This window comes from Carassius gibelio, chromosome A5, assembly GCF_023724105.1.
Source record: "Carassius gibelio isolate Cgi1373 ecotype wild population from Czech Republic chromosome A5, carGib1.2-hapl.c, whole genome shotgun sequence".
In the NCBI taxonomy this organism is placed as follows: Eukaryota; Metazoa; Chordata; class Actinopteri; order Cypriniformes; family Cyprinidae; genus Carassius; species Carassius gibelio.
The window spans coordinates 16,401,127-16,427,080 of record NC_068375.1 but is presented as its reverse complement, the minus strand read 5'-3'; the positions used below and the strand labels follow the sequence as shown (position 1 = coordinate 16,427,080).

At 38.1% G+C, this 25,954-nt stretch overlaps 3 protein-coding genes across 6 annotated transcripts; 2 read left to right on the top strand and 1 right to left on the bottom strand.

The window, feature by feature from the left end:
* The first annotated feature begins 249 nt into the window (after window positions 1-249).
* LOC127997795 (4-hydroxybenzoate polyprenyltransferase, mitochondrial) lies at window positions 250-4,576 on the top strand. Of its 2 annotated transcripts, none has more exons than XM_052592055.1 (8): window positions 250-364; window positions 556-1,050; window positions 1,141-1,307; window positions 1,549-1,670; window positions 2,667-2,752; window positions 2,850-2,983; window positions 3,071-3,259; window positions 4,204-4,576. In XM_052592055.1, exons 2-8 carry the CDS (start codon window positions 744-746, stop codon window positions 4,342-4,344), a joined length of 1,146 nt encoding a protein of 381 aa, XP_052448015.1. In that variant the 5' UTR covers window positions 250-364; window positions 556-743; the 3' UTR covers window positions 4,345-4,576. The 2 variants fall into 2 exon arrangements, with proteins under 2 accessions (XP_052448015.1, XP_052448016.1); XM_052592056.1 differs by having other exon boundaries at window positions 306-364; window positions 642-1,050.
* Window positions 4,392-20,749, bottom strand: gldc (glycine dehydrogenase (decarboxylating)). The gene is made up of 25 exons (XM_052592050.1): window positions 20,336-20,749; window positions 20,038-20,116; window positions 15,034-15,169; window positions 14,566-14,730; window positions 14,316-14,393; window positions 13,713-13,860; window positions 11,479-11,675; window positions 11,296-11,392; window positions 11,111-11,216; window positions 10,880-11,019; window positions 10,705-10,785; window positions 10,515-10,612; window positions 10,273-10,357; window positions 10,142-10,183; window positions 9,878-10,020; window positions 9,491-9,566; window positions 7,859-7,984; window positions 7,256-7,405; window positions 6,845-6,957; window positions 6,613-6,751; window positions 5,846-5,957; window positions 5,674-5,769; window positions 5,415-5,587; window positions 4,995-5,075; window positions 4,392-4,913 (listed from the first exon to the last, which is right to left on the bottom strand). Exons 1-25 carry the CDS (start codon window positions 20,609-20,611, stop codon window positions 4,776-4,778), a joined length of 3,075 nt encoding a protein of 1,024 aa, XP_052448010.1. The 5' UTR covers window positions 20,612-20,749; the 3' UTR covers window positions 4,392-4,775.
* Window positions 19,017-25,954, top strand: mboat4 (membrane bound O-acyltransferase domain containing 4). Of its 3 annotated transcripts, XM_052592054.1 has the most exons (4): window positions 19,017-19,710; window positions 24,433-24,463; window positions 24,540-24,764; window positions 24,842-25,954. In XM_052592054.1, the coding sequence occupies exons 3-4, from the start codon at window positions 24,586-24,588 to the stop codon at window positions 25,773-25,775; spliced, it is 1,113 nt and encodes a 370-aa protein (XP_052448014.1). In that variant the 5' UTR covers window positions 19,017-19,710; window positions 24,433-24,463; window positions 24,540-24,585; the 3' UTR covers window positions 25,776-25,954. The 3 variants fall into 3 exon arrangements, with proteins under 3 accessions (XP_052448014.1, XP_052448013.1, XP_052448012.1); XM_052592053.1 differs by lacking the exon at window positions 24,433-24,463; XM_052592052.1 differs by lacking the exon at window positions 19,017-19,710 and having other exon boundaries at window positions 23,914-24,463.

The window sequence follows — 25,954 nt, the reverse complement described above, 5'->3', positions numbered from 1 at the left end:
CCTAACCTAATTTTATTTAAACCTAATACTTATCACTTATTGAATAAAATAGTATAAAACAAAGCCCACCCAACGTTAAAAGCACACAAATTATTTTTTTCTTTGTCTTCATTATTTTATAATAGCATCTGTATATATTCCTGTACACGTCATCTTAAATATGTGCTCACAAATACAGAATAACACGAAAGACGGCATGTACAGTAGAATAAATGAGGATTCAAACCAGCAAACGTTTCACAGTCACAGGCGGAACCATACAGAAGAACAAACGCTTCAGGGGGAACACGACGACGGCGCACACAACATGAAGGACAAGAGGACTTCAAAATTGTTCAGCTGTCACTGAAATTCAATATTTCAGGTAATCGACACTACTGGTCTTTCATTTTTATTCGTATATTACATATTGGCGAGGCTTGTTGCTGCTTGTAACACCGTTAGTCAATCAGGAGCGTTTCAATGGTCATAGCAAGTTTTGACTACACTGGCACATAGCAAGTGTTCAGTTTAACAGATGCAGCATAATATTTGATATCTTATATTTGTGTTTAGTTTCACTACACGTACAGGATACTGGCACAAGATTCACTCAAGTTGGCATTTTCATCACTCGTCAGTAATCTGTTCCCTGCTGTCAGTGTTGTCAGGTTCACTGTTCCCTGATTTGCACTTGAATGCAAGTACACAATGAAGCGTGACATCTCTTGCTGAAAGCTGGTCATGACAGCTCAGCAGACAAGATGATGTCGTGCACCAGACTACTGGCACTGCTTGAGCCGCATGCATTGAAGAGGAGTCTACCACAGATCTGCGCTGCCCATCTTTCAGGTTTTAGAAGACAGCATGGAAACATCGCCAGAGCCTTCTGTCAGCCTGGATCTGGCTTTAACAAAACTGATGACCACAGGCAGAGAATATGGCCTCCTTCACTGGCAGGTCACAGCTGTGGCAGAAGGTTTTTCAGCCTCACTCCTGCTGGGATTGTGAACTCAGCCCCAGCTTCTGTTCAGCCGTACCTCAGATTGATGAGGCTGGACAAACCCATAGGTGAGCTCATGTGAAACATAGATGTAATGTGTTGTTATCCAAATTACAAGTTGTTGTTTGTTTCTGTGACATTTCAATGTGTTCTTGTAGGAACGTGGCTGCTTTATCTTCCTTGTACGTGGAGTATTGGGTTGGCGGCCGACCCAGGATGCCTTCCTGATCTGCGCATGCTTGCGCTCTTCGGTGTAGGAGCTTTACTTATGAGAGGAGCAGGATGCACAATCAATGACATGTGGGACAAAGACTTTGACGTGAAGGTAAGAGTACATATGTAGAAGAAGATGGATTGTTTCCTCATCATGTTATTCTCTTAGTCCTCCCAGAAAGTCAACTTGTGCTTTTTTTTATCACTTTAATCAGGCTGAATCTTTAAAAAGTGGGTCGAATGAATGTGTACAGTTAGATGGTTAGCAAGGTTCAGGACAAAAAAAGGCACTTGGGATGGATATGTTCTTGGCTGCTGGAATCTGATGTTGGGATATGGCATATTTGTGATAGGTGTCAAGGACAGCCACTCGGCCCATTGCATCAGGGGAGATCACACAGTTTCAGGCCCTGGTTTTCCTTGGAGGCCAGCTGAGTTTAGCACTGGGGGTTCTGCTCTGCCTCAATTACTACAGGTGCTTTCTATTTTACAGTATTTTCACACAATATTTTGGTCACACATAAGTTTAAGGACCAATTCTTACAGTTAACTTATTATTTACAACTGATACCTCAAAAACTCCTAATTTGAGTAAGGTAAACATTAAGTTTAGGAATAAGGTATAAGATCTAAAATATGGTCATGCAGACTAAGGAATTAATATGTGCTTTATATATACTAATAAACAGCCAATATGATAGTAATATGTATGTAATAAGCAGCTACTTTGTAGTGAGAATTGGTCCCTAAACTAAAGTGTTAACAGTATTTTGCAAATATTTGGGACTGGAGTAGTATTTGAACTTTCAAGTTGATATTATATTAAAGTGCACCTATTTTGCTATTTTTAAGGTTCCTAATATTGCTTTTGGAATCTCCTACAACAGGTTTACATGCATGCAAGTTCAAACAACCCTTTCGTTTTATCGAAAATGCATCACCTCATTTTCCAACGATTCATTCGAAGCAGTTCTCTCTAAATCCCTCCTTTACGTGAGCCTGATCTGCTAAGATTGGTCAGAAGTCCCAGTCTGTTGTGATTGGAGTGGAGCCAGCTGGTCCAAATAAATGGTTCCAGTGTTAAACTCCCCAAAATTAGAGAAGCAGTTGTCAGTAAAATTACGTGTTTGAGGGCAGGGTCAAATTGTTTGCTGACAGCCAACAAAGAATATAGGCGGGTATTATGCAATATGCAGACTCGTTTAGTCTTTTCTGACTCGATTCTTTCTTTTTGGATAACTTTATTGTGCACTTTGGGTTTTACAACTTTGCAGATCATTCACCTACAGCTACACACTGCATGAAAGGCCATATTGGAAATTGCATAATAGGGGTACTTTAATGTTTATTTTGTTGCTATATCTTTAATCTTTAGTATATCTTAAGTCTTTAGATAAAGATTAAGAGACGATTGCAATTTCCGTTTCATGCCGTCTTTAATTTTTCTAACTGATAAACTGTGTTCCTCTAGCATTGCTCTTGGAGCCGCTTCTTTGTCGCTGGTGGTCACATACCCTCTCATGAAGAGAATCACATACTGGCCACAGTTTGTTTTAGGTGTGTTACTATTAATGTACTAAATATTTCTATACCAATTTCTCAAACCCTTCCAAAACAATGTTGAAAGTGTTTCTGTTAATTTTTCTCTCTGTAGGTCTCACTTTTAATTGGGGTGCTCTTCTGGGTTGGTCTGCTGTGAAGGGATCATGTGATTGGTCGGTGTGTTTACCTCTCTATGTATCTGGTGTCATGTGGACATTGATTTATGACACAATCTATGCCCATCAGGTACAGTATCTGATTAGTTAATATCAAACCAAACATTATTGTTTGCATAATGTATATTTGGTGATCCATTTTTTTCTTCTCAAGTAGGACAAAGATGATGATTTAAAAGTGGGTGTGAAGTCCACAGCTCTGAGGTTTCAGGAGAACACCAAACTGTGGCTGAGTGGCTTCACTGGGGCGATGCTGTCAGGGCTGGTTCTAGCAGGAGCTAATGCTGACCAGACTTTGCCCTACTATTGTGCAGTGTCTGCAGTGGCCATTCATCTAGCACATCAGGTGAGCAAGATAAACTGTACTTGATAGTTGTAGCCTGCCTTGGGTTACAAGAATACAAATTAAGCTTTTTGAAGAAAAAAACGTTGGCTTATCAGTGGGTTTAAAGGGTTTTATTATGCTATTTTACAAAGTCTTGATTTTGTTTTTGGGGGTATACTAGAACAGGCTCTCATACACATTATTTTTAACATATTCTACATTATTACGATACCTCTCTCCCCAGTCTGGCATGAATGGCTCAAACAGTCCCTGTATCAAATGAAGGCCTGCCTTCTGGAATACAAGATGTGCTCTGATTGGTTGGCTGGGCCAGTGTGTGTTATGATTGACAGCACTCGGCACCTGGTCGGGAAATGTGCTAATTTTACACATTATGACTACTGTGAGGGGGATTATTATTTTTTTAAACCTTAAATTATATTAAGCCTTAAAGTTCTACATAATTAAGGGCATGGCCGCCAGTGTGACAGATGGATTGCCGCTGTTTTTATTCAGTCTATATTCAAAACCAAATCAATTTGAGTGGATGTTTGTAACAACTCTAAGCTCGTCTGTGTTGGGAACACTAGCGCGTCTCCTACATAGCGATAACACTCGTTGTCTTCTCTAGTGCTGCTCAACCAGGTCTTGTGCCATTCGTCAATCTTTGTGATATTACAAACCCCGGAAAATGAGTTTTATTCCAACCATGAGTTTTTGAAAAGTGATTTCTGTTAAATAAAAGGTCTCCTTTTGAATTGGACTTTGATCTTCTTAACTTTGCAGATTTTTTTATGCTCAAACAGCAACATTACAGACTAAAGTTGAATAAAGTATAATAGCACCCCTTTAATTAAAATTAAATGATTAAACACCAGATTAATTGCATATCAATATTTGATGGAAAATAATGAATTTATAAAATAAATGGTTACTATGACAATCATTTATTCTGTGTGCCACAGATCTACGCCGTGGACATCAACAGACCTGAGGACTGCTGGAAAAAGTTTGCTTCAAACCGAAACCTTGGACTGCTTTTATTTTTAGGAATCGTGACTGGAAACTTATGGAAAATGAGAAATGACCATCAGTGTGAAACATAACTTAACTCCAATAATACCATTGATGGAAACACATGTTAACCAGTAAATATTCTTAAAATATTTATTGAATTGTTACGAACAGGCTCGATTTCTTAATAAGAAAACTTACATCCATAAAATTAATGTTAACATTGAGAACATTGCCAGTAAGTTATGCCCACAAACTGACAAAAAAAAAAGAAAAAAACTTTTATACAGTAAATAAAAATATAAAACCAACAACAAGGCCAATTACAGTATCTGAATCAGATTTGGATCATTTTAGTAGAGTAACAGAGAAGTAGAGACCAGCTATTTGTGCATTGTATGCAAAAGGAAATATGAAGCACCATGTACATTACGAAGAGACCGTAATCACAGGGAAGAATAAATAATCATATTTGATGGGAATGGTTCATTTGGATGAAGAAGCATTTCATTGAGTAATGAGGTCATGACGAAGCCCTTTCTTCATATGGCGACTCGTAGACGTCCATGGGTGGACATGTGCAGACGAGATGTTGGTCTCCGTAGATGTCATCGATCCTTGAAATTGTGGGCCAGAACTTGGTCTCTGGTCTCACGAAAGGCTGAAATAACAGGGTTGAGTGAATAAAAACATTTACTTTACGCAAGGTTTATATATTTTTATATTGATGCAAGACACACACCATGGGGAAAGCAGCATACTCTCTGGAGTAAGGTCTGTCCCATGTGGTGGAGGTAATACAGGCCAGTGAGTGAGGAGCCATCTTTGGAAAACATCAAAGGACAAGTTAGAGGAACTACAGAAAGATCCAGATTCAATAAAAGTTCAGTCCTAGAATTAATGTGATTACTGCATAAACTCAAAAAGCTATTACTGAAAGTCTATAGGGTTTAAAAGCAGAAATGAGAAGCTTGTGTTTTTGATAAAAGTGCTTCTATTAATTCTTCTGGGCATAAAATATGACAAGGAATACAAATAGTTCTATGCTCCATAGACTTCCAGCATGTGTGCATTATTATACACATGATTAAAGCTGCACCGATGCTGCAGATAAGGAATGTTCCGGGTTCAAGTAAAGTTAGTTAAGCTTTAAAACGCTCACCTTGAGAGGATTAACCCTGGAGTCCATCCGGCCCTCTTCGATGTCTGCAATTTCCTGCCGGATGGCCAGCAGCGAGTCACAGAAGCGGTCGAGCTCGGCCTTGTCCTCAGACTCCGTGGGTTCGATCATCAGAGTACCAGCCACAGGCCATGACATGGTCGGTGCATGAAAGCCTGTCATAAAAGATGGTGGTGAATCAATAAATTAATCAAACATATTTAAAGCCAAACATTTACTTTATAGATGTTTTTCCACTTACCATAATCTTGCAGTCTTTTAGCTACATCAACTGCTTCAATGTTTGCCGACTTTTTGAAAGGCCGCACATCCAAAATAAATTCATGAGCAATGAATCCTGCAAATGCAAAATAAATGTGAGGTATTTCGATTAATTTAACACCAAAAAATAAACTAAATTCAATAAAGCAAACCTTTAGAGCCCCTGAAAAGAATTTTGTAGTGGTTTTCCAGTCTTTTAGCCATGTAATTAGCGTTAAGGATGGCCACCTCTGTAGCATGAGCAAGACCCTTTGAACCCATCATCTGTTAAATGGAAAATAAATCAAATATTAGATGAATAAATTGGGGATGCATGATTTATTGGTACCTTATTAGATTATATTATTTTCTATAAGTATTGGCTTTATAATGGATATTTCCTAATTTTTACATTTAGATGACCTTTGCCCTAAACTAAACTCAGTTCACTCTAAATGAAAAACTTCTCATTAACTCACCCTTTATTGGTTTCAAATCTTTAGTAGTACAAATCTTCCCAAGCACAAAATATATTCTGAAGAATGTAAATAACCAAACAGTTGACAGTAGCCATTAACTTCCATAGGTTTTTTTTTCTCCATAATATGGAAGTCAGTGGCTACCATCAACAATATCATCTTTTGTGTTGAACTCAACAACTTGTGTAGATTTTAACAACTTGAGGGTGATAAATGACAATTTGCATTGGATCTTTGGTCAACTATTCCTTTAAAGTTACTCTTTAAATCCACCAATAATTTTACAAATGTAAAATGAAACCTCATTTTACAAATGAGGTTTGCTCACTTGGCAAACCTCAAAATGAATATCTCTTGTTCATACTGTACCATTTAATGTTGTGTGTCTGAAATGATTTAAGTGTTTTATTTTCAGATATTCAGCAATTCAGATAAACAAAAGGTAAGATGTGAGTGTTGACCTTAATGTAAGCCCATGAGATGGGCAGGATGGCGCTGGAGCCCCAGGGAGCTGCACTGATGGTGCCCAGAGAACTTGCATTACTGGACTGCATGCTCACCACTGGATGACTGGGAAGGAAGGGAGCGAGATGCTGTTTCCTGTCAAAAAAAGCCATATGGTAAGCTAAAGTCAACAGTTCAACCTTTCTGAAAGATTCAGTAGAGCAGGTCTGCTCACTTCAAAACACTTACACTCCTATTGGTCCCATCCCAGGACCGCCACCACCGTGAGGAATGCAGAAAGTTTTATGGAGATTCAGGTGAGACACATCTGAGCCATAGTCTCCTGGCCGACATAATCCAACCTGAATCAGAACAACATGAAAACGCTATAAGAACATGCACACTTAATGTAAAAAGCTTACATCACTGTGAATACAGCTCTCTGAAAACACTTCTTGTTTCTAAACCGGTTAGCATTTATTTGAATTAATTCAGAAATATGGTGCATGGTTCATTCGTACAGCACCTACAACTGTTAATGTAAAAATGAGGGAGTTAACATTAACCAAGATTAATAAATTCTGGAAAATGTAGTGTTTATTGATAGTCGATTTTAATTTTGCCATATTCTAAAGCGTTACGGTTCGTTCTTCGTCTGACCTGTGCGTTCATGTTGGCACCATCCAGGTACACCTGTCCGCCGTTCTGATGGATGAGCTCACACACTTCACTCACGTTCTCCTCAAACACACCATTAGTGGAGGGGTATGTGATCATAATGGCAGCCAAGTTGGCCTTATGTTTGTCCACCTGACAAAAACCAAGAAAACATGGTTGATTCAGTGAAGTCTATTTTTAAAGGTGATGTAATTGTTTTAATGTTAAAAACACTTTCTCCCATCTACAACCAAGCTATTTATAGGTTGATTCCCTCCAAAACCTACAGTATAAACACTGAGCTTTCAAAACATAGCTGTTCGTTTGAGCATCATTACACCGCAGCAACATGAGAGTTTGGACTACTCTGCTCAATCAATGGCAGTAAGGACATGAGTTCAGGAAAACAGTTTTTATCCTAGTCATTATTTTTATAATTTCGTTTGGTGCTGCTAGTGAGGCAGAAATTTCACCCTTCACCTTTGCCACCTACAAGATAATGTTATCATAGACAAGGGTATCCATGTAAATGGCTCTCTAACAGAAGATAAAGGCTTCCTGTTGACAAAAGATACTAAATGTGACATTTTAAATCACTGTACATACCATGGCTTTCAGGTGAGACACATCAATGTTGCCATCTTTATCCACCTCCACCACCTGAACCTTCATGCCTGCCATCTGAGCGCTGGCAGGATTGGTTCCATGAGCAGATTTGGGAATCAGACAAACCTGATAAATCCAACAGATTTGATATAGAAGATTACATGGACAAAACAAGCATACATGCATACAAAATATGCCATTCATGGTTATGTCTCCCCCAAGTGTGTAAACAGAGTCTCCCAGGCACCATCAAAACATTTAGAGAGGTCTGCTCGGATCAGCTCAACCAGTAGCGAGAGTTTGGGGCATTGCTACTGTAGCGGACTGATCCAGAGGGTGTTTAGCCAGTGTGGGACAATAGCTGGCACGTTGCATGGGAAAATAACATTTATTTTTCCATTGCAGAAGGAGCATCTGCAGTGGTTACTGCTTTGTAATTTCACATGGTGACACTAATAGCACAGAAACTGTATTCATCTTTAACATGCACACAATCTAACGTTTTTGTTGTCTTAGTTATACACTAGGGCCTGGTTTCACAGACAGAGTTTAGCTAAAACCAGGATTAGACCTGTCCAATTAGGACAGGTAAGTACCTTTTATAAACATGCCTTACGAAAAGCATTACTGGTGTACATCTGTACACTGGTGACAAAACAATGCCACTAATTTATTTTAAGAAATGTCAGTGGAAGTTTCTCAGACATGAATTATAGTCTTAAACGAAGCTTAACCCTTGTCTGTGAAACCCAGGGAATATATTAAACACTACGCTTGGCAAGATGTGATCTCACATTTGAGTTTACACATATTCTGCTAATTACTTTCATCAAAACAAATTTTGGTCTGTTACTCCTGAAGCTTTTATACAGTAGCTCATATGGACTACTTTCATGGAGCCATGTGTTTAGGTCTACTTTTATTATTAATCCTTTTGTGTTCCAGAGATATACAAATTGGCATGAGGCTGCCAAATTGGCATTTGGCAATTTTTCATTTGGGTGTATTAAATTTTAATTGAACATCTCCAATTCTACTTTAAATGTCAAATAAAATGTCACGGACTATATGACACACATTCAGAACCAAGGACACAACACTTAGCATTATGCAATTTTCAATCGGTCACCATGAACAAACTTATCATCCAAGGACTGTATATCTTAATCTCCAAATATGGAGTCTTGCACTAAAGTTGAATCCTGTAACAGGGTGGTTGTTTTCTTGACTATATCCTCAACTATGGCAGTTTGAACTTTGGCTGTTTTAAGAGCTGCATCCGCTATCTAAGATCTGCTTATTAGCAAGATGATGAAAATAAAAAAATAAAAAACCTTCTTGTCGCTGACCTTATTTCCACTCTTCACTAACAATTTACCACTTTTCCAACTATTTTCTCTCAGGTATAAAACACAACCGTTTTCCACTTTTTTTATGGAGGACATTCAAGAAACATCAGATAGTTGTTAAGTTAATGGAGTGTTATTAGATTAAGATTAGGAAAAGTCACAAGGGTCAATTTGATACTTCAAAGATCACGTATGTTTTTAAATGGCCCCAAGGTAAAACAGTCTTGAAGTTAAATGAAAGGAGACTTTGCTACAGAGTGTTGAACTGCAGGATGATACTCACTGTTCTGTGAGATTCTCCTTTGGAATTTAGATAAGCTTTGATTGCAGCCAAGCCAGCATATTCCCCCTGCGCACCACTATGGGACAAAGAGAAAAAAAAAAATCTAAATCATGTATATGTAACCTTTCTGCCTGAGCACAGCAGAGTTCAAAGATTGCTTCAAAAGGCCCTTGTCCAAGAGTACAGTATGCTAATGATCCTGATAAAGTGTCAACAATGCAGAATGTATAAATGCCTACACACCCCCAAAACTTATCAGCACCAGAAACCTGAATGAAACAATGCGTCATGTTGAAATTTGACTTGTCAACTACAAGAACACTGTTGACAGATTAAAATAAATTAAGTTTTTGATCTTGTAACAACAATATCAGGCAGGACACTTGCCTATTTGGTTGAAAGGAGATCTTATCATATCCTGTAATCTCACAAAGGTCTCTCTCCAACTGTCTGAAGAGCTGCTGATAACCTTCAGCCTGATCCAGTGGCACGAAAGGGTGGATGTTTGCAAATTCTCTCCAGGTGATTGGCTGTTGTGGAAAGGTTACAGTGAAACAGTGAAAAGATCAGACTGGTTGAAATGAGGCAATGTCAGAGATACCATTTTGCATACAGCAATACAAAGGAAAGAGCAAATTAATACCGACTCACCATGAGCTCTGAGGAACTGTTCAGCTTCATTGTGCACGAACCCTGGATTCAACAGCAGAGTTTACTTTTAAAGTTTGCATGTTAAATCATTACAGTGGATAAACGCCAAAGTAAACGGATTCTTTACTTACCAAAGGAATCATACTGTGTACGAGGGAAATATCCTTATTTTCCAGGCGCTTCATGTAACGTACAATATTGGTCTCTGAGTGATAGCTGAAATTGAAGTGATAGATTACAGTTATTATTGTGCTGTTTTTCAATAGATCTATACACGTAGATGAACAAGAGCCAGCTTTTCTGATTTTGAAGCAAGTTTCATTGATAAACATCTGTTAGAAACAACAACTGGCATTAAAACTGGCAGACAAACCTGTTAAACACTGTATGGGTAAGAAATTTGCTGGTTCTCTTGAAAGGGCTTGCCAGCAATCCTTTTGTTCGTTCACTCATTTTCTCAGCAATAAGCTCCTGATAAATGTCAAAAAGATCTCATTGGGGCAAGGAGACTAGATGATTTTTAAAGAATAACTGAAATCTTTTGGATTTAGGCAAGAACTTACAGCTGAGGATTCACAACCGAAGATCCAGAGCAGATCGTCCAAGTCTCTCTCGGTGACCGTTTCGTCCAGAGACACTCCAAGCTAAAACCACATCAATAAACTTTAGTAAAGTAATGGTAAAAGTTTCAAAGAAAGTGCAAACTTGTTCATATTTTAAAAAAAAAACGGGCCTCACCAGCCCATCACTGTACACTCGTAAGTTGATCTCCCGCAGCATAGCTTTTTCTAAGATGTCCTTTCCGGCCACGCCACAGTTGATCTTCAGCGTGTCAAAGAAGTTCTCATGTTGGAGTTTGTGCCCTGCTCTTTTCAACCCTATTATAACAATGAGAAACAATCAGCATCACAACATTTCTTATTAAATTCTTCTTAAAAGAAGAAAGTAAACAGGAGTCGAACAACTTGCCCTCCGCCAGAATCAATGTTGCATTATGGGTTCTCTCTGCAATGTGCCTCAATCCTTGAGGGCCATGATACAAGGCATACATGGCAGCCATGTTTGCAAGAAGAGCCTAAATAAAACAATAAAATTGAGTACAGACATTTAACTTCACAAATATCTAAAGTATTTTCAGATTTGTGAAGCTCTACCTGAGCAGTGCAGATGTTGCTGGTGGCTTTGTCCCTGCGGATGTGCTGCTCTCTGGTCTGGAGAGCTAGACGATAAACCTCTTTACCAGCTGCATCTCTGTAACACAAAACATTTGTCAGCTGATACCAGCACAGATGAAGCAAAGTTCACTGAAGCCTTGAGACAATAAATTACAGAGTCACCTGGTCACTCCGACCATCCTTCCTGGCATCATCCGTACCAGATTTTCTTTGACTGCAAAAAATGCAGCATGAGGCCCACCATAGCAGAGAGGCACCCCAAAGCGCTGAGAGCTGCCCAAGGTGATGTCCACTCCAAACTCACCCGGAGGACGCAACACACAGAGCGCCAGCAAGTCTGTGGCACAGCAAGCCAGTGCCTTTGAAAAAAATAAGTAAAAACAATAAAAATCAGATCTGGTGCTTTGAACATGACCAAATCGGCTATTGCAATAGATATGTGCACAAAAACTAGTAACGGATTCTGTTGTTGCAATTAAGCAAACACTTGTATAGTTTGCTTCGCCCAAAAATGACTTATCAATTTACTCACCCTCAAGTCATTCTAAACCTGTATGACTTTTTTTTTTCTCCATGTACCCAATCTCACTTCCATATTAAAACTTTCCATGAAGATAAGACACACCAGGTTTCACATCAGTGATGAGAGCCCTTACACGATTTAGTAGTTCAAAAAGAACAGTGTGTTCTTTCCCCTTTCATGTCTCTCAGAAAAATAAATAAAAATACAAGTCTAACAGGTTTGGAGTGGCATGGGGTGAATAAATTAATTCGGAATAAATGGTTCGAGTAAAACCCGATTGATGGGTAGTTGACAAATAGGCAGTAAAAGACCATTTTTGAAGAAATCCAAAACTGCTGAAAATTATAACATTTTGTAATTATTATATCTCCCCTATTGCAATTGTCACAAATTTTTTTCTTCTTTAAGATATTTTGAGATGAAAACAGATCTGTGGTTACGTCACACCATAGCACAGAAATTCTAGTTATTAAATTATTTCGATTTCATTTTGAACGTAAAAAGGAGAAAGAAATTTTAATTTAAATACAAACAATAGCAACATGTTTTTTTAAACAAAACAATAAAATAAAAAAAACCCTCTCAATTAGTATCTTAATGAAATTCTTCTAATTTTCTGTCTATATTTCCGTGTCCTCTCTTTTCCACTAATTGTTTTCCCTCAATCTTTCTATTTAAAAACAGGATGACATTTTAGACTTATTTTCATGACTTTTTCTAACATCAGAAAATAGTTTAAATGTAATTATTAAAAAAATATATATAAAAAAATATGAATAAAAATGAATTAAACCAGTCTTATTTAATATGTTTAAAATCTTTTTAAAGAGACCTTGTCCTCTGGTGTGACATCTTTGTCCTGTGGTGTAACAGTACAGGCGTCCCACCAGAGGACATTTTCTGTCAATTAATGACTGCCATCAGCAGTTAGCATTTGCATAATTTTCCATGATTATGTAGTTTAACATACAGTTTAGCTGACCATATGCACATTTCATGGGCTTGACAGGGGGCTTTCTTTAACACGATCATGAATTGAGTCCTTCAACGTAGTAAAGTTTTCTTTGGAATTGGCCAATTGAAAATCATGATATGGTGTCGCACCAGAGGACATGGTTTCCTGAGAGTCAAAATGCATCAATTCCTATGCTTTCAGAAACATATGGATGAAAAGCAAATGTGCGCTATGCAGAACCTGATTTTACCAAGTGAGACATGTTCCTGGGACAACATCGTTGTTGACCCTGGAACAACATTGTGATTAACCAATCAGATTTGAAGAACCAGTTTATAGATTTTGTGAAGTTTACGCTTAAAATCAGTGTTTGGTGCTTGTACATCAGTGTCATTCATCTATCATATCCTCTGATTTTAGGGATTACTCATGGTTAAGGTTAAGTTTAGGTGTAGGGATATGGTTAAGAATATATTTTTGGAGTAAAATGTTGTTCCAGGGTCAACAAAATATGAACTTGGCAAAATCAGGACGTGCACTGCTATTTACTAAAATAGACACACTTGTAAAATTATGCCGGAGGTATTAATTTTATGCTTTTCTTTTTAATTTATAAAAGTTGTAATTTATTGAACAATGCTTGGGACAGTCACACCATGGGACAATTTGATTTGCCTCAAAAAAAAAAAAAAAAACATTTGAATGAAACTGCAGCTTTTATAAATAACAGTTCCATGTAGGACAAATAAATGTTTAATGATTTACTGCATTTTTAAAAACAACAATATTAATTATATTCATTTATATCTTGTGGGACAGTGAAAATGCCACGTCACATCAACAACCCATATGCAAAAACTGGTATCAGCAAAGTGCAGATGTGAATTTTATAATAACAGCGAGGTGAGAGGTACATACTCCACCCTTGTGAGCCCGATCAACAAGTGCAGTGAAATCTTCCACTCTGCCCTCAGTGTCTGGATACTGGAAGAGCACCCCGCTAACATCCTTCCCACTGAAGTCCATCTCATGAGGAAGCTTTAGAACGGTCTTCACACCAATGTAACTAAAGGATACAAATTTTAAATCAATACAGACAGATAGAGAGATAGAGACGGAGACATAGCCAGAAGGACAGATAGAGAGAGAGAGACAAAGACAGATGTTAGAGAGACAGACAGACAGACACAAGGATAGACTGATGGACAAAAGATTGACGCAGACAAAGGGTCAGAGGCACAGACCGATGGATAGAAGGATGGTCAGAGAGATTATTAGATGTACAGACAGACAGTCATACACAGGCAGACAGAGAGAGAAAAAAAACAGAGACATGGATAGAAAAATAGAGATAAAAAGAAAGACACACAGACAGACGGATTGATATATGGATGACAGACAGGTAGACTGACAAACAGATGGAGAGACAGAGACGTATAGATGGATAGATAGCTAGAGAGATACAAAGACGGGTGGACAAAGTTATATTGTTTTATTTTATATGTTGGTGTACTTCCTTACTTGGCTCTGGTTTGCACAACTGCAATAGTCTGTGGATGGCAGCGTGGGTCAATGTAGAAAATTCTTCTTTTGTTTTGTCTTTGAAAAGGAAAAGGTGAGTGTTAATTAGCACTCCCAGCCCTGGGGACACACCATCCTGCACACCAAAGACCTGAATGAGCTGGTTCAGGTGTTGGCTAACAGACTTAATGTCTCTTTGATCAGTGGAATCCTGTTCTTCACAGATGTTTCCAGCAGTTAGTACACTGACCTGTTGCAGAGCTGCATGGCCTCAGCAGCAGCAGTACCTTCATCCAGCAGTGACGCATTGGCTACTGACATTCCCGTGATATCACAGACCATGGTCTGATAATTGAGCAAGCTCTCCAGGCGCCCCTGAGAGACCTCAGGCTGGTAGGGGGTGTACTGGGTCACCCTAGAGAACACAAATCACTGAAGCCTAAACCAAAGACCTTCAGCCCCAGTCACAAGATTTATCTTATGCTGTGCTCGCTACTAATAGTTTATGTGATAAAATAATCAAAATGCAATTAGCTTTTTGACTAAAACTGTACAGACCATGAGAAACTAATATACAAGGTTTCAGCTCGAGGCTGTAAATATTTAGTCCCTTGATTGAAACAATGAGTTGATGTTTGTCTAAAAAAAATTTCATTGGTCCATTTTTTTTTATTTTGGGCCAGCAGAAGGTGAAATTCAAACTGCAAGAGATACATACCATCCCGAATTCTCTAGCAGGTTTCTTTGTATGACTGGTGGGACGGAGCAGTTATAATAACCCATTCCAATATAGGACCTCCACATCTTGTTCCTTGAAGCAATCTTTTGGAGCGAATCAAGAATTTCGTTCTCACCTGCAGTCATAAAGCATGAAGATGAGAATGATTTTGCAATACTTATTTTCCATGGCCATATCTATTAATTTATTATTATTATACTTTTAATTCATTATTATATACGGTTAGCCTATATGAATAATGATAAAATTATAAAATGATAAAAATTATAATAGCCTTATATGCACATAAATGCATAAAAGACACAATCAACGGACTGTGGGATGGATAAAAATATTTTATCAATGTCTGATAATCTCAGGTTGCTCTGGTCACACGGGTTTGTTTATGCATTTAACTCGTGGCCACGACAAAACGAAACGAAAAAGACTCAAGTTTTATCTTACAATGACAGTCATATATTAATTTATGCCAGGAGTTGTGTAAAAGGAAAGCGAAGTCGAGACTGATATGAAACTTGATTCGTAGACCTCTTTAATTATGTAATTTATAGTTTATGAAGTGAATTGCATTTTTTCAAATTAAAACTAGCAGTAAATACTGAACTAATGTGAACAACGCTTCTGTGCACTGACATCCTCCACAAATTAAGAGATTTTAAACAATCAGTTAATACACATGCAGTTAACCAAATGAAACAATACACATTTTAATCGAGAGAAATAAACAGCAGATGTTCATGTCAACAACTTCTTTAACTTGAGCAAACTAGGGATGTCACTTTTTATTCGATATTCGAATATGCATTCAAACATGACGTGAAATATCCGTAATCAAACTAAAAATAAAATATCCGGTTTTTAAAATGCCATGTGTAGCGCATTTTTTACGGTCTATCATTAGACCTTTTGTTTTTTATTTTATTCTTTGTCATCTTACCCAGTAGAGGGCACTCTAGACGTATTGTAGCATAGGCACATGACCAAATCAAGCGAATAATCAGGGGGGCAGCGTTTCATATTTTTTTGAAGCACCCCTGGGCGCCGCCCTTGGCTAGCGGACCCCCACCTGCTTTTAGCATTCCATTGAATCCCATTCATTTTGGCGTCACTTTGACAGCGAATAACTTTACATCTGAGGCGTTTAAAGACTCCATTTGTCCATTAATTATTTCTAAAGAAACACAAAAATGTATAAAAGGCTCCATTACCTTGTATCTTACATTATGGTCCCGTGGAAGCAGTTTTTGTAAAAAATAGGCTAACGATTGCGTCATAACCAGCGACTCTCTGTCGCACAGTAGAGAAATTACCGAGGAAAAGCTCGCAGACAATCTTTTACTGTCCATGAGGCTATCGGGGGACGTGGAGGCATGAAGTCAAGGGAGATAATTAATCAGAATACTTACCAAATTTGCTCCTGTTCATGCTCGCCTTCTCTGGAAGATTCGGTGGGTGATTCAGATTTCTCTGGGCACAGCGATTACAAGATTTACAGGTTGCTCACGTGACATCTACGTCAACAAGCTCAGTTTGAGTCTGCACAGTACGCCCGACCCCCAGGAAGTAAGTGCTTCTAATTGACTTCACTTGTCTCCATTGAATCCAATGGGGTCGCTGTGTCCATTTCTTTTACGGTCTATGCTCATAATGGAAGCTACGCGGTCGCCACACACACACGCTCATTTTTTCCAGGCGCGTCCATACGGAGTTAAAAACATCAACTTTTCAGAGAGCCGCAAGCGCACCGCAGGTCATGTGACAAGAACTAACCAATAAGCTTCATCCTTTCCCGTAACAACGTTGAAAGCTCAGCCAAGATGAAGGAGCAGCTGAACATAGCTATATATGGATTGGCATTTTGAAATAAATGTAGTAGCAGAGCTACTGCAAGTGATTTTCAGTGCTGCAAATCCATTTATCCTTTGCTGAAATTTCCGCGTCTTCATGGAGAGAGCAGGTCATGGTTGCTTAGCAACAGCAGACGCCTCAGGAGTGCAACTACCCGAGTGCTTTGGAGAAGGAGAAAGCTTTTTTAGGTGCTATATTTTAATTGCTAATTAAGTAAATAAAGTAAATAAAACAAAAACATGAATGTTTTAATGCTATTGAATAAGAAGAAACGATCCACTCGCAAGCCTCTGCTCATCATGACAGTACCCGGACCAGTGAGCTGCGTCTCGGGCAGATGACATCACTTCCAGGGAGGCATGTTGTACACGCCCCCATGCCTTGACTCCACCCCCACATCAAAACAGTGCCACAAAGCGAGACGTGCAGAAAAATTAAGCGCAAAGGGAAAAAAAAAAACAGTATCGCAAGCTCAAACTAGACTGACATGCAAAATAAAAGCAGTGTTGCAAATAAATAAAAAGATATGGCCATAGAAATTAAGTATTGCAAAATCATTGCTTTTGCGCAATTCCATTTATGTTTTGCAATTCTTTATTTTTGTTTGCAAAAAGCTAAATTATTTTCCTCAATACTTTACTCAAATTTTTTTTTTTGTGTATATATACGCATTATTTTGACTCCATATAAAACACCCTAGATTAATAAAACTGTGCTCACATGCTTACGGAGTAGTTTTGCATTTACCATATTTTTCGGACTATAAGTCGCACTGGACTATAAGTCGCATTTATTTAGAACCAAGAGAAAACATTACCGTCTACTGCCGCGAGAGGGCGCTCTATGATTTCAGTGTAGACTCCAGGAGCACTGAGCAGCATAGAGCGCCCTCTGGTGGCTGTAGACGGTAATGTTTTCTCTTGGTTCATTTCTCTTAGTTCATTTCTCTTGGTTCATGTCAAATTAATTTTGATAAATAAGTCGCACCTGACTATAAGTCGCAGGACCAGCCATACTATGAAAAAAAGTGCAACTTATAGTCCGGAAAATACGGTATATTGCGAGTCATTTATATAGTAATGAAAGGATTGGTCTGATTTGACAGTAAATAATAGGGGTGCTCCGATCACGATCGGCCGATCGTTAATGCGCATCTCGTTAGTAAAGCCGGTTCTCTAATCAGCGGTTAATTCCATCAGGTGTGTGATTTCACATAGAGCAGCTGTTACTACACAGAGCCGTTGTTAACTGAGAAGATGCTCCAAAAAACGCTGAAAATGAAGTGGATTTGCGCATCTTCTCTATTAACAACGGCTCTGTGTAGTAACAGCTGCTCTATGTGAAATCACGAACCTGATGGAATTAACCGCTGATTAGAAAACCGGCTTTACTGACGAGATGCGCATAACGATCGGCCGATCGTGATCGGAGCACCCCTAGTAAATAACCTGTATTGTTTGTGTTGCATCAAATTAAATTCATCTTCTGTTTCGCAAGTGACTCAGGAGTTGATATTTTTAGGAAGCTTCTCAAATGACTCGCAAGTGCAAAACAATTGCTTTAGAAATCTTTACAAATATTGGCAAATACACCTGGCATTTAAACACACACCCTAGGAAAACATCACACGGCATGACCTACATTGATCTGATGAATAATACAAGAGCACACGATCTCACGGATTAATATATGCATTAACCAATTTCGCAATTCTTAACGCAGTAGAAAAAAGGTAAGTAAGGCACATATGGGACATTTCCTGATGGCTAGGTAACTAGTTTAATAGCTTGAGGGCTCTGGAGCCGGTTCATACAGAAACACTCGAATTCCCGAGGCATTGTGCTGCAGCTTAGCAGCATGGCAAGTGAACAGGCCAAAGATAATGCTGTAGTAAAAACAGCTAGAGAGGGGGTTAAGAAATACACATTACTGACATGTCTGGGGGGTGTTATTAAGACAAGTTTTACGCTTAATATGTGCACGGGAATGAGGCAGCAGCTGTCTGAGGTCTTGATGTATAGCCTAGCGTTTAAATTTGTTTTAAAAGGTACTCTTTTTTTAACATGACCATTTTGAGCAATAAAAAAAAATATATTAATAAAACTACAAAAGGGAAAGATCAGAGATCTCATTAAGCAGTGATGATTTGCAGACCGAGTTCTGTGCAGCTGAACCAGCAGAATCCAGTCCAGCCCTCCCATCAGCTTCAGCATGGCTTGCTTCATTAAAGACACACAAAAGCAGATGAGAAAACTGACCCCTGCCATACGTCAAACATTAGACTAACTATAATAAATTATTTATTTAATGACAATATTCCTTTTAAAACGCTCATCGTGCCATACACACTATAGTTTGTGGAGGGGGAAAACGGTCTTGTGACTTGACAAAGGGTTGGTGAAATGTTGTCAGAAGACTATAGCTCGAGACTTTAAACATCTGCATAAATATATATATAAAAAAACGTGTTTTACATTTTAAGATTCTTGTTAAAAACGTGTTTTACACCCTTTTTCCTAGAATACGTTTTTTAAATAATGATCACTTTATAATAGCAAAAGCAAATGAAAGGTCCGCCTGTTATTAATTGTTAATGCAATTCAATTTTGAATCTTTAGGGAAAGTTGCATGTTGAGCGGCGCACGCGAGATGTAATGCTACTGCTAACCAGATCAAACTGGCCGTGTGACGCTGAACTTTACACTCTAATTGTCAGCGGCAGGAGATTGGTGCTGCTCGTCGGGCTCCGCAAAAACAACTCCAAATATGTTCAAAGGAAGACTTAACGGAGAAAAACACTCCAGTAAGGTCTGTTGGCACACAAAGAGCGTGTAACCTACATTTCTCGCTCAGATGGACTCCTTTGTCAGAATCTGGTTAGTTAGAAAACCCTAATTCGACAGATTTCGTAAAACAAAATATATAGAATTGTTAAAAATGCTTAATGGAATGAATAATTCCAGTGTTCTAAAATATGACTCCAGACACAGTTTTCAAATACCGCTGAAATGACGTTTGCAGTTTGTCTTATACGGAGTCGTCGCTGCAAATAACGTTATATGATGAATTCATAACAACAAACGACACGTGTTTCCTGGGTCTGCGGCTGCTGAGAGAAGTAAAAGAGCAACTCACACACAGGATCGTCCATTTTCAAACTTCTTCCCAGGCGGATGGATGGGGGAACGGTGTTTTCTATAAGCTGAGCAATTGACTGAAATCAACAGAAAAGTTAAACTGTTAACGTTACTTGGTTTATTTTTTATCATCAACATCATCAGCGTCGTCGTCAGCGAAAATCGTTGCAGTATTTCTTTGCAAAATTGATTCAAAGTTTACAATACGAGTAAAATGCTGACATGAAGCGTTCAAATATGGCATATTAGTGTATAAACATTGCATTTAATAAAAACTTAACGTTTTTTTTTTTTACCTCAAGTCCAAGGGTATTAAGCATCTCTCTTTTGTCTTTGTCACCCGGTCCAATGTGTCTTTCAGAAAAATCATCATGTCTCGGCAGGATTCGTTCAATCTTTCTAGACCACAAAACTTGTGAGGTGCCCATACACCGCACATTTGCAGACACGTCTGCGGTTAAACGCTGAAGTTTATTAAAAACATCCCCTTTATTGCTCATATTCCTAAACGGCGCGCGAGCGTTCATCAACCTGCTGATGACAACACGCCAGGCTTTAGCGCAGCTCTGCATGTTCTTCACTTGTGATTGACGAAAATCGTACGGGAGAATCCTTCAGCCAGACAGCGTTTGACCCACTAAATGTCTGGGAAATTCCTTTAAAGTGACTATTTTATAACGTACGCCTCCTCGTTGAACAGGGAGCAGCCAATCGATAAGGGAACTCTCTCTGACGCAGAGACAAGCCCCACTCGCTCAGGTTCCGCCGTAATTTGAATGTGCCGAAGGGGGTGTGTGGGACACGGTTTAGAGCTTCCTTAGTCACATTTGTTAATATATACATATATATATATATATATATATATATATATATATATATATATATATATATATATATATATATATATATATATATATATATATATACATACATATAAACATATACATATATATACATACATATATACATATATATACATATACATATATATACATATATATATATATATATATATATATATATATATATATATATACACATATATATATACATATATATATATACATATATATATATATATATATACATATACATATATATACATATACATATATATACATATACATATATATACATATATATATATATATGTATATGTATATATATATATATATATATATATATATATACGTGCTGGTCATATAATTAGAATATCATCAAAAAGTTGATTTATTTTAATAATTCCATTCAAAAAGTGAAACTTTTAGGCTATATTATATTCATTCATTACACACAGACTGATATATTTCAAATGTTAATTTTGATGATTATAACTGACAACTAACGAAAATCACAAATTCAGTCTCTCAGAAAATTTGAATATAAATTAAAACCAATACAAAGAAAGGATTTTTAGAAATCTTGGCTAGCTAAAAAGTATGCGCATGTACAGCACTCAATACTTAGTTGGGGCTCCTTTTGCCTGAATTACTGCAGCAATGCGGCATGGCATGGAGTCAATCAGTCTGTGGCACTGCTCAGGTGTTATGAGAGCCCAGGTTGCTCTGATAGTAGCCTTCAGCTCTTCTGCATTTTTGGATCTGGCATATCGCATCTTACTCTTCACAATACACCATAGATTTTCTATGGGGTTAAGGTCCGGCAAGTTTGCTGGCCAATTAAGAACAGGGATACCATGGTCCTTAAACCAGGTACTCGAAGCTTTGGCACTGTGTGCTGGGGCCAAGTCCTGTTGGAAAATGAAATCTGCATCTCCATACAGTTGGTCAGCAGCAGGAAGCATGAAGTGCTCTTAAACATCCTGGTATATGGCTGCGTTGACCTTGGACCTCAGAAAACAGTGCACAAACAACAGCAGATGACAGGAACTGCAAACCATCACTGACTGTGGAAACTATACATTAGACCTCAAGCAACATGGATTGTGTGCCTATCCACTCTTCCTCCAGACTCTGGGACCCTGATATCCAAAGGAAATGCTAAATTTACTTTCATCAGATAACATAACTTTGGATTACGGTTATGCATTAACTTTGGAGCGAGACGCTTCTGACGCTGTCTGTTGTTCAAGAGTGGCTTGACACAAGGAATCCAACAGCTGAAACCCATGTCTTGCATACGTCTTTGTGTATTGGTTCTTGAAGCACTGATTCCAGCTGCAGTCCACTCTTTGTGAATCTCCCCCACATTTTTGAAAGGGTTTTGTTTCACAATCCTCTCCAGGGTGCGGTTATCCCTATTGCTTGTACACTTTTTTTTCTACCACATCTTTTCCTTCCCTTCGCCCCTCTATTAATGTGCTTGGACACAGAGCTCTGTGAACAGCCAGCCTCTTTTGCAATGACCTTTTGTGTCTTGCCTCCTTTGCAAGGTGTCAGTGGTCATCTTTTGGACAGCTGTCAATTCAGCAGTCTTCCCCATGATTGTGAAGCCTACAGAACTAGACTGTGAGATCATTTAAATGCTTTGCAGGTGTTTTGAGTTAATACTCTGATTAGAGTGTGGCACCAGTTGTCTTCAATATTGAACCTTTTCACAATATTCACATTTTCTGAGATACTGAATTTGTGATTTTCCTTAGTTGTCAGTTGTAAACATAAAAATGAAAAGAAATAAACATTTGAAATATATCAGTCTGTGTGTAATGAATAAATATAGAAGTTTCACTTTTTGAATGGAATTAGTGAAACCAGCTTTTTGATGATATTCTAATTATATGACCAGCACCTGTACATATATATATATATTTATATGGTGAGGGGTGGTGCTCTCAACTGAGGCGGCAAAGTCCTTAAAAAATCAAACCAAATATAAATTCCTGTCCCAGTCACGTGTTCTTTGTTAAATAAACATTACACTACCAGATAAATTACACACTTAAGTTCCCTACATACAATAGGACATCTAAGGCACATAGGGTTGTGGATGGAGATGTTTTTTTTTTTTTTTTTTTGAGTGTGGGGAATACATCTATCTATAGGCCTATGTGACATTCTGTCTTTCTGTCTTTCATTCTTTCTGTCTGTCTGTCTTTCTATCTATCTGTCATTCCATCTGTCTGTTTTCTATCTATCTGTCTGTCTATCTGTCTTTCTCTCTTTCTTTCTGTCTGTCTGTCTGTCTGACTTTCTGTCTATCTTTCTATCTGTCTGTCTGTCTGGCTCACTTTCGATCTGTCTGTCTGTCTTTCAATCTATCTATCTATCTATCTATCTATCTATCTATCTATCTATCTATCTATCTATCTATCTATCTATCTGTCTACCTGTCTGTTTGTCTATCTATCTGTCTATCTATCTATCTATCTATCTATCTATCTATCTATCTATCTATCTATCTATCTATCTATCTATCTATCTATCTATCTATCTATCTATCTATCTATCTGTTTGTCTGTCTGTCTGTCTGTCTGTCTATCTGTCTTTCTCTCTTTCTTTCTGTCTGTCTGTCTGTCTGTCTGACTGACATTCTGTCTGTATTTTTTATCTGTCTTTCTGTCTCTTTCTGTCTGTCTGTCTTTCTGACTTTCTGTCTATCTATCTTTCTATCTGTCTGTCTGTCTGGCTCACTTTCTATCTTTTCTGTCTGTCTGTCTGTCTATCTATCTATCTATCTATCTATCTATCTATCTATCTATCTATCTATCTATCTATCTATCTATCTATCTATCTGTTTTTCTGTCTGTCTGTCTATCTCTTTGTATCTATCTGTCTGTCTGTCTTTCTCTCTGTCTGTCTGTCTTTCTATCTGTCTGTCTTTCTGTCTGTCTATCTGTCATTATATCTGTCTGTCTGTCATTCTATCTGTCTGTCTGTCTTTCTGTCTGTCTGTCTGTCTTTCTATTTGTTCTTTCTGTCTGTCTATCTGTCATTCTATCTGTCTGTCATTGCATCTGTCTTTCTTTCTATCTGTCTGTCTTTCTGTCACTTTCTGTCTGTCTGTCTGTCTGTCTGTCTTTCTTTCTACCTGTCTATCTGTCTGTCTTTCTATCTGTTGGTCTGTCTGTCTGTCTTTCTGCCTGTTGTGTGTGTAAAAAGTGTTTCCATTATTCTGTTTGAGAGGATTGTTTACTCATAACTTGGTTGGCACTCTTTCAGATTCTATTTAGGAAATAAGTACACAGCTGTGACATACTGAATATCTGTCTATCTATGCACGTCTGGAATCCAGAAACACAATTTACTCTGAAATTCAAATAAGTCAGCCATACTGTACATATTTATAATAGGCTATCTCTTTTACTCACACACATTAGCCTACTAGAAGAGTTCTGGGCTGGTGATGGATCTCTTTTGGCTATTTTGTGATGGAAACCCACAGCTGTTTTACCAGTTTGTGAACATGCCATTTGCATTTCTGTTTTATTGTTTAGCCAGGCAAGGACATCTCTCAGTAATCAACAGGTACAGTATGACAACATAATCCTTGTGTCCGTTTTCTTAGATCATTTATGAAATTACATTTATCTCCTCTTGTAAGGTATGTCTATTTGACACTGGGAGGATTCATCTTTGCTATTCTAACAATGGGTTCATACAGCTTATTGCTGTTCTTCAGTGCCGTCCTTCTCCTGCTGCTGATATATTGTCTACACCCAACGCATATTCATCATTGGACACTGGGACTGCAGATGTGTTGGCAAACCGTCTGGCACTTGTACATCCAGTACCAGTTATACTGGCTTCAAGAGACACCAGACTCCAGGTATTTCTCTAAAATTATGAATTGTATAAATTTACTTAATTTGAACCTATTGTGAGCTCTCGTTTTATTCCTAACAGGCTATTACTGGCCATATCTGCTCTAATGTTGATGACACAGAGGGTTTCTTCTCTATCTCTTGATCTGCAGGAGGGAACAATCACTAGTTCTTTTCAAAACAGCAGTCAAGATCTGTCTGTCCTTATACCATTTCTAAGCTACTCGCTTAATTTTCCTGCACTTCTTGGAGGGCCACTTTGCAGTTTTAACACTTTCGTGCAGTCTGTTAGGAAAATGAGTGTGACTCCACCTTTGACTCCATATTTAAGGAGACTTACTTCAAAGATATTGCAAGTTATAATTTTGGTGTGGATTAAATATCCTCTCAAGGAGCTCTTAAAATCAATCACATTTAGAGTAAACAGCCCTTGCGTTTGTCAAAACATAATATGGATCTGGATCCTGTCACTGCTACTTAAGATGAACTATTATGCACACTGGAAGGTCAGTGAATGTGTTAACAATGCTGCAGGCATAGGTTTCCATGGGTACAGTCACAGTGGAAAAAAATCATGGGATGGGTTTTCTGATGGCAGTCCATGGGTGACTGAAGCATTGAGTCGTCCTTCAGCATTTGCACGCCAGTGGAACAGAACCACGGCAGTGTGGCTTCGAAGAATGGTCTTCAAAAGATCCAACAGATCTCCACTGTTTATGACCTTTTTGTTTTCAGCATGGTGGCATGGCCTTCATCCAGGTCAGATTCTGGGCTTTATCATCTGGTCTGTCACCGTGCAAGGGGACTATAAAATGCATCACTTCTTGCATCCAATGCTTACCTCCAAGTGGAGGAAATGGCTGTATGTGTGTTTAAACTGGGCTTTTACTCAACTGACCATTTCATGTGTTGTTGTCTGTGTGGAGCTCCAGAGCTTGGAGTCAGTGAAACTGCTCTGGTGTTCATATATCGCTGTGCTTCCACTACTGAGTGTTCTAATAATTATAATCCTGTGAGAAATTCACAGAAGCAGCATTAACTATACAAATGTAATACAAATATGTCATCAAATATCTAATTAAATATAGTAAACATGAAAGCTTAACCACGCTTGCATGATTAGCAAGAATATTTGAGCTTATACCATATATTTAATGTGCTCTGTATGCATCAGTCTGTATGTCTATATATAAAT

Coding starts and splice junctions, on each gene's coding strand:
- LOC127997795 (XM_052592055.1), top strand. CDS start 744: ATGATGTCGTGCACCAGACTACTGGCACTGCTTGAGCCGCATGCATTG. Junction 1,051..1,140: donor GAGGCTGGACAAACCCATAG/GTGAGCTCATGT, acceptor GTGTTCTTGTAG/GAACGTGGCTGCTTTATCTT. Junction 1,308..1,548: donor ACAAAGACTTTGACGTGAAG/GTAAGAGTACAT, acceptor TATTTGTGATAG/GTGTCAAGGACAGCCACTCG.
- gldc (XM_052592050.1), bottom strand. CDS start 20,611: ATGCAGAGCTGCGCTAAAGCCTGGCGTGTTGTCATCAGCAGGTTGATG. Junction 13,861..14,315: donor GTTGTGCAAACCAGAGCCAA/GTAAGGAAGTAC, acceptor TGTATCCTTTAG/TTACATTGGTGTGAAGACCG. Junction 6,958..7,255: donor GTGCCAACATGAACGCACAG/GTCAGACGAAGA, acceptor GTTCTGATTCAG/GTTGGATTATGTCGGCCAGG.
- mboat4 (XM_052592052.1), top strand. CDS start 24,342: ATGGATCTCTTTTGGCTATTTTGTGATGGAAACCCACAGCTGTTTTAC. Junction 24,464..24,539: donor CATCTCTCAGTAATCAACAG/GTACAGTATGAC, acceptor TCCTCTTGTAAG/GTATGTCTATTTGACACTGG. Junction 24,765..24,841: donor CAAGAGACACCAGACTCCAG/GTATTTCTCTAA, acceptor TATTCCTAACAG/GCTATTACTGGCCATATCTG.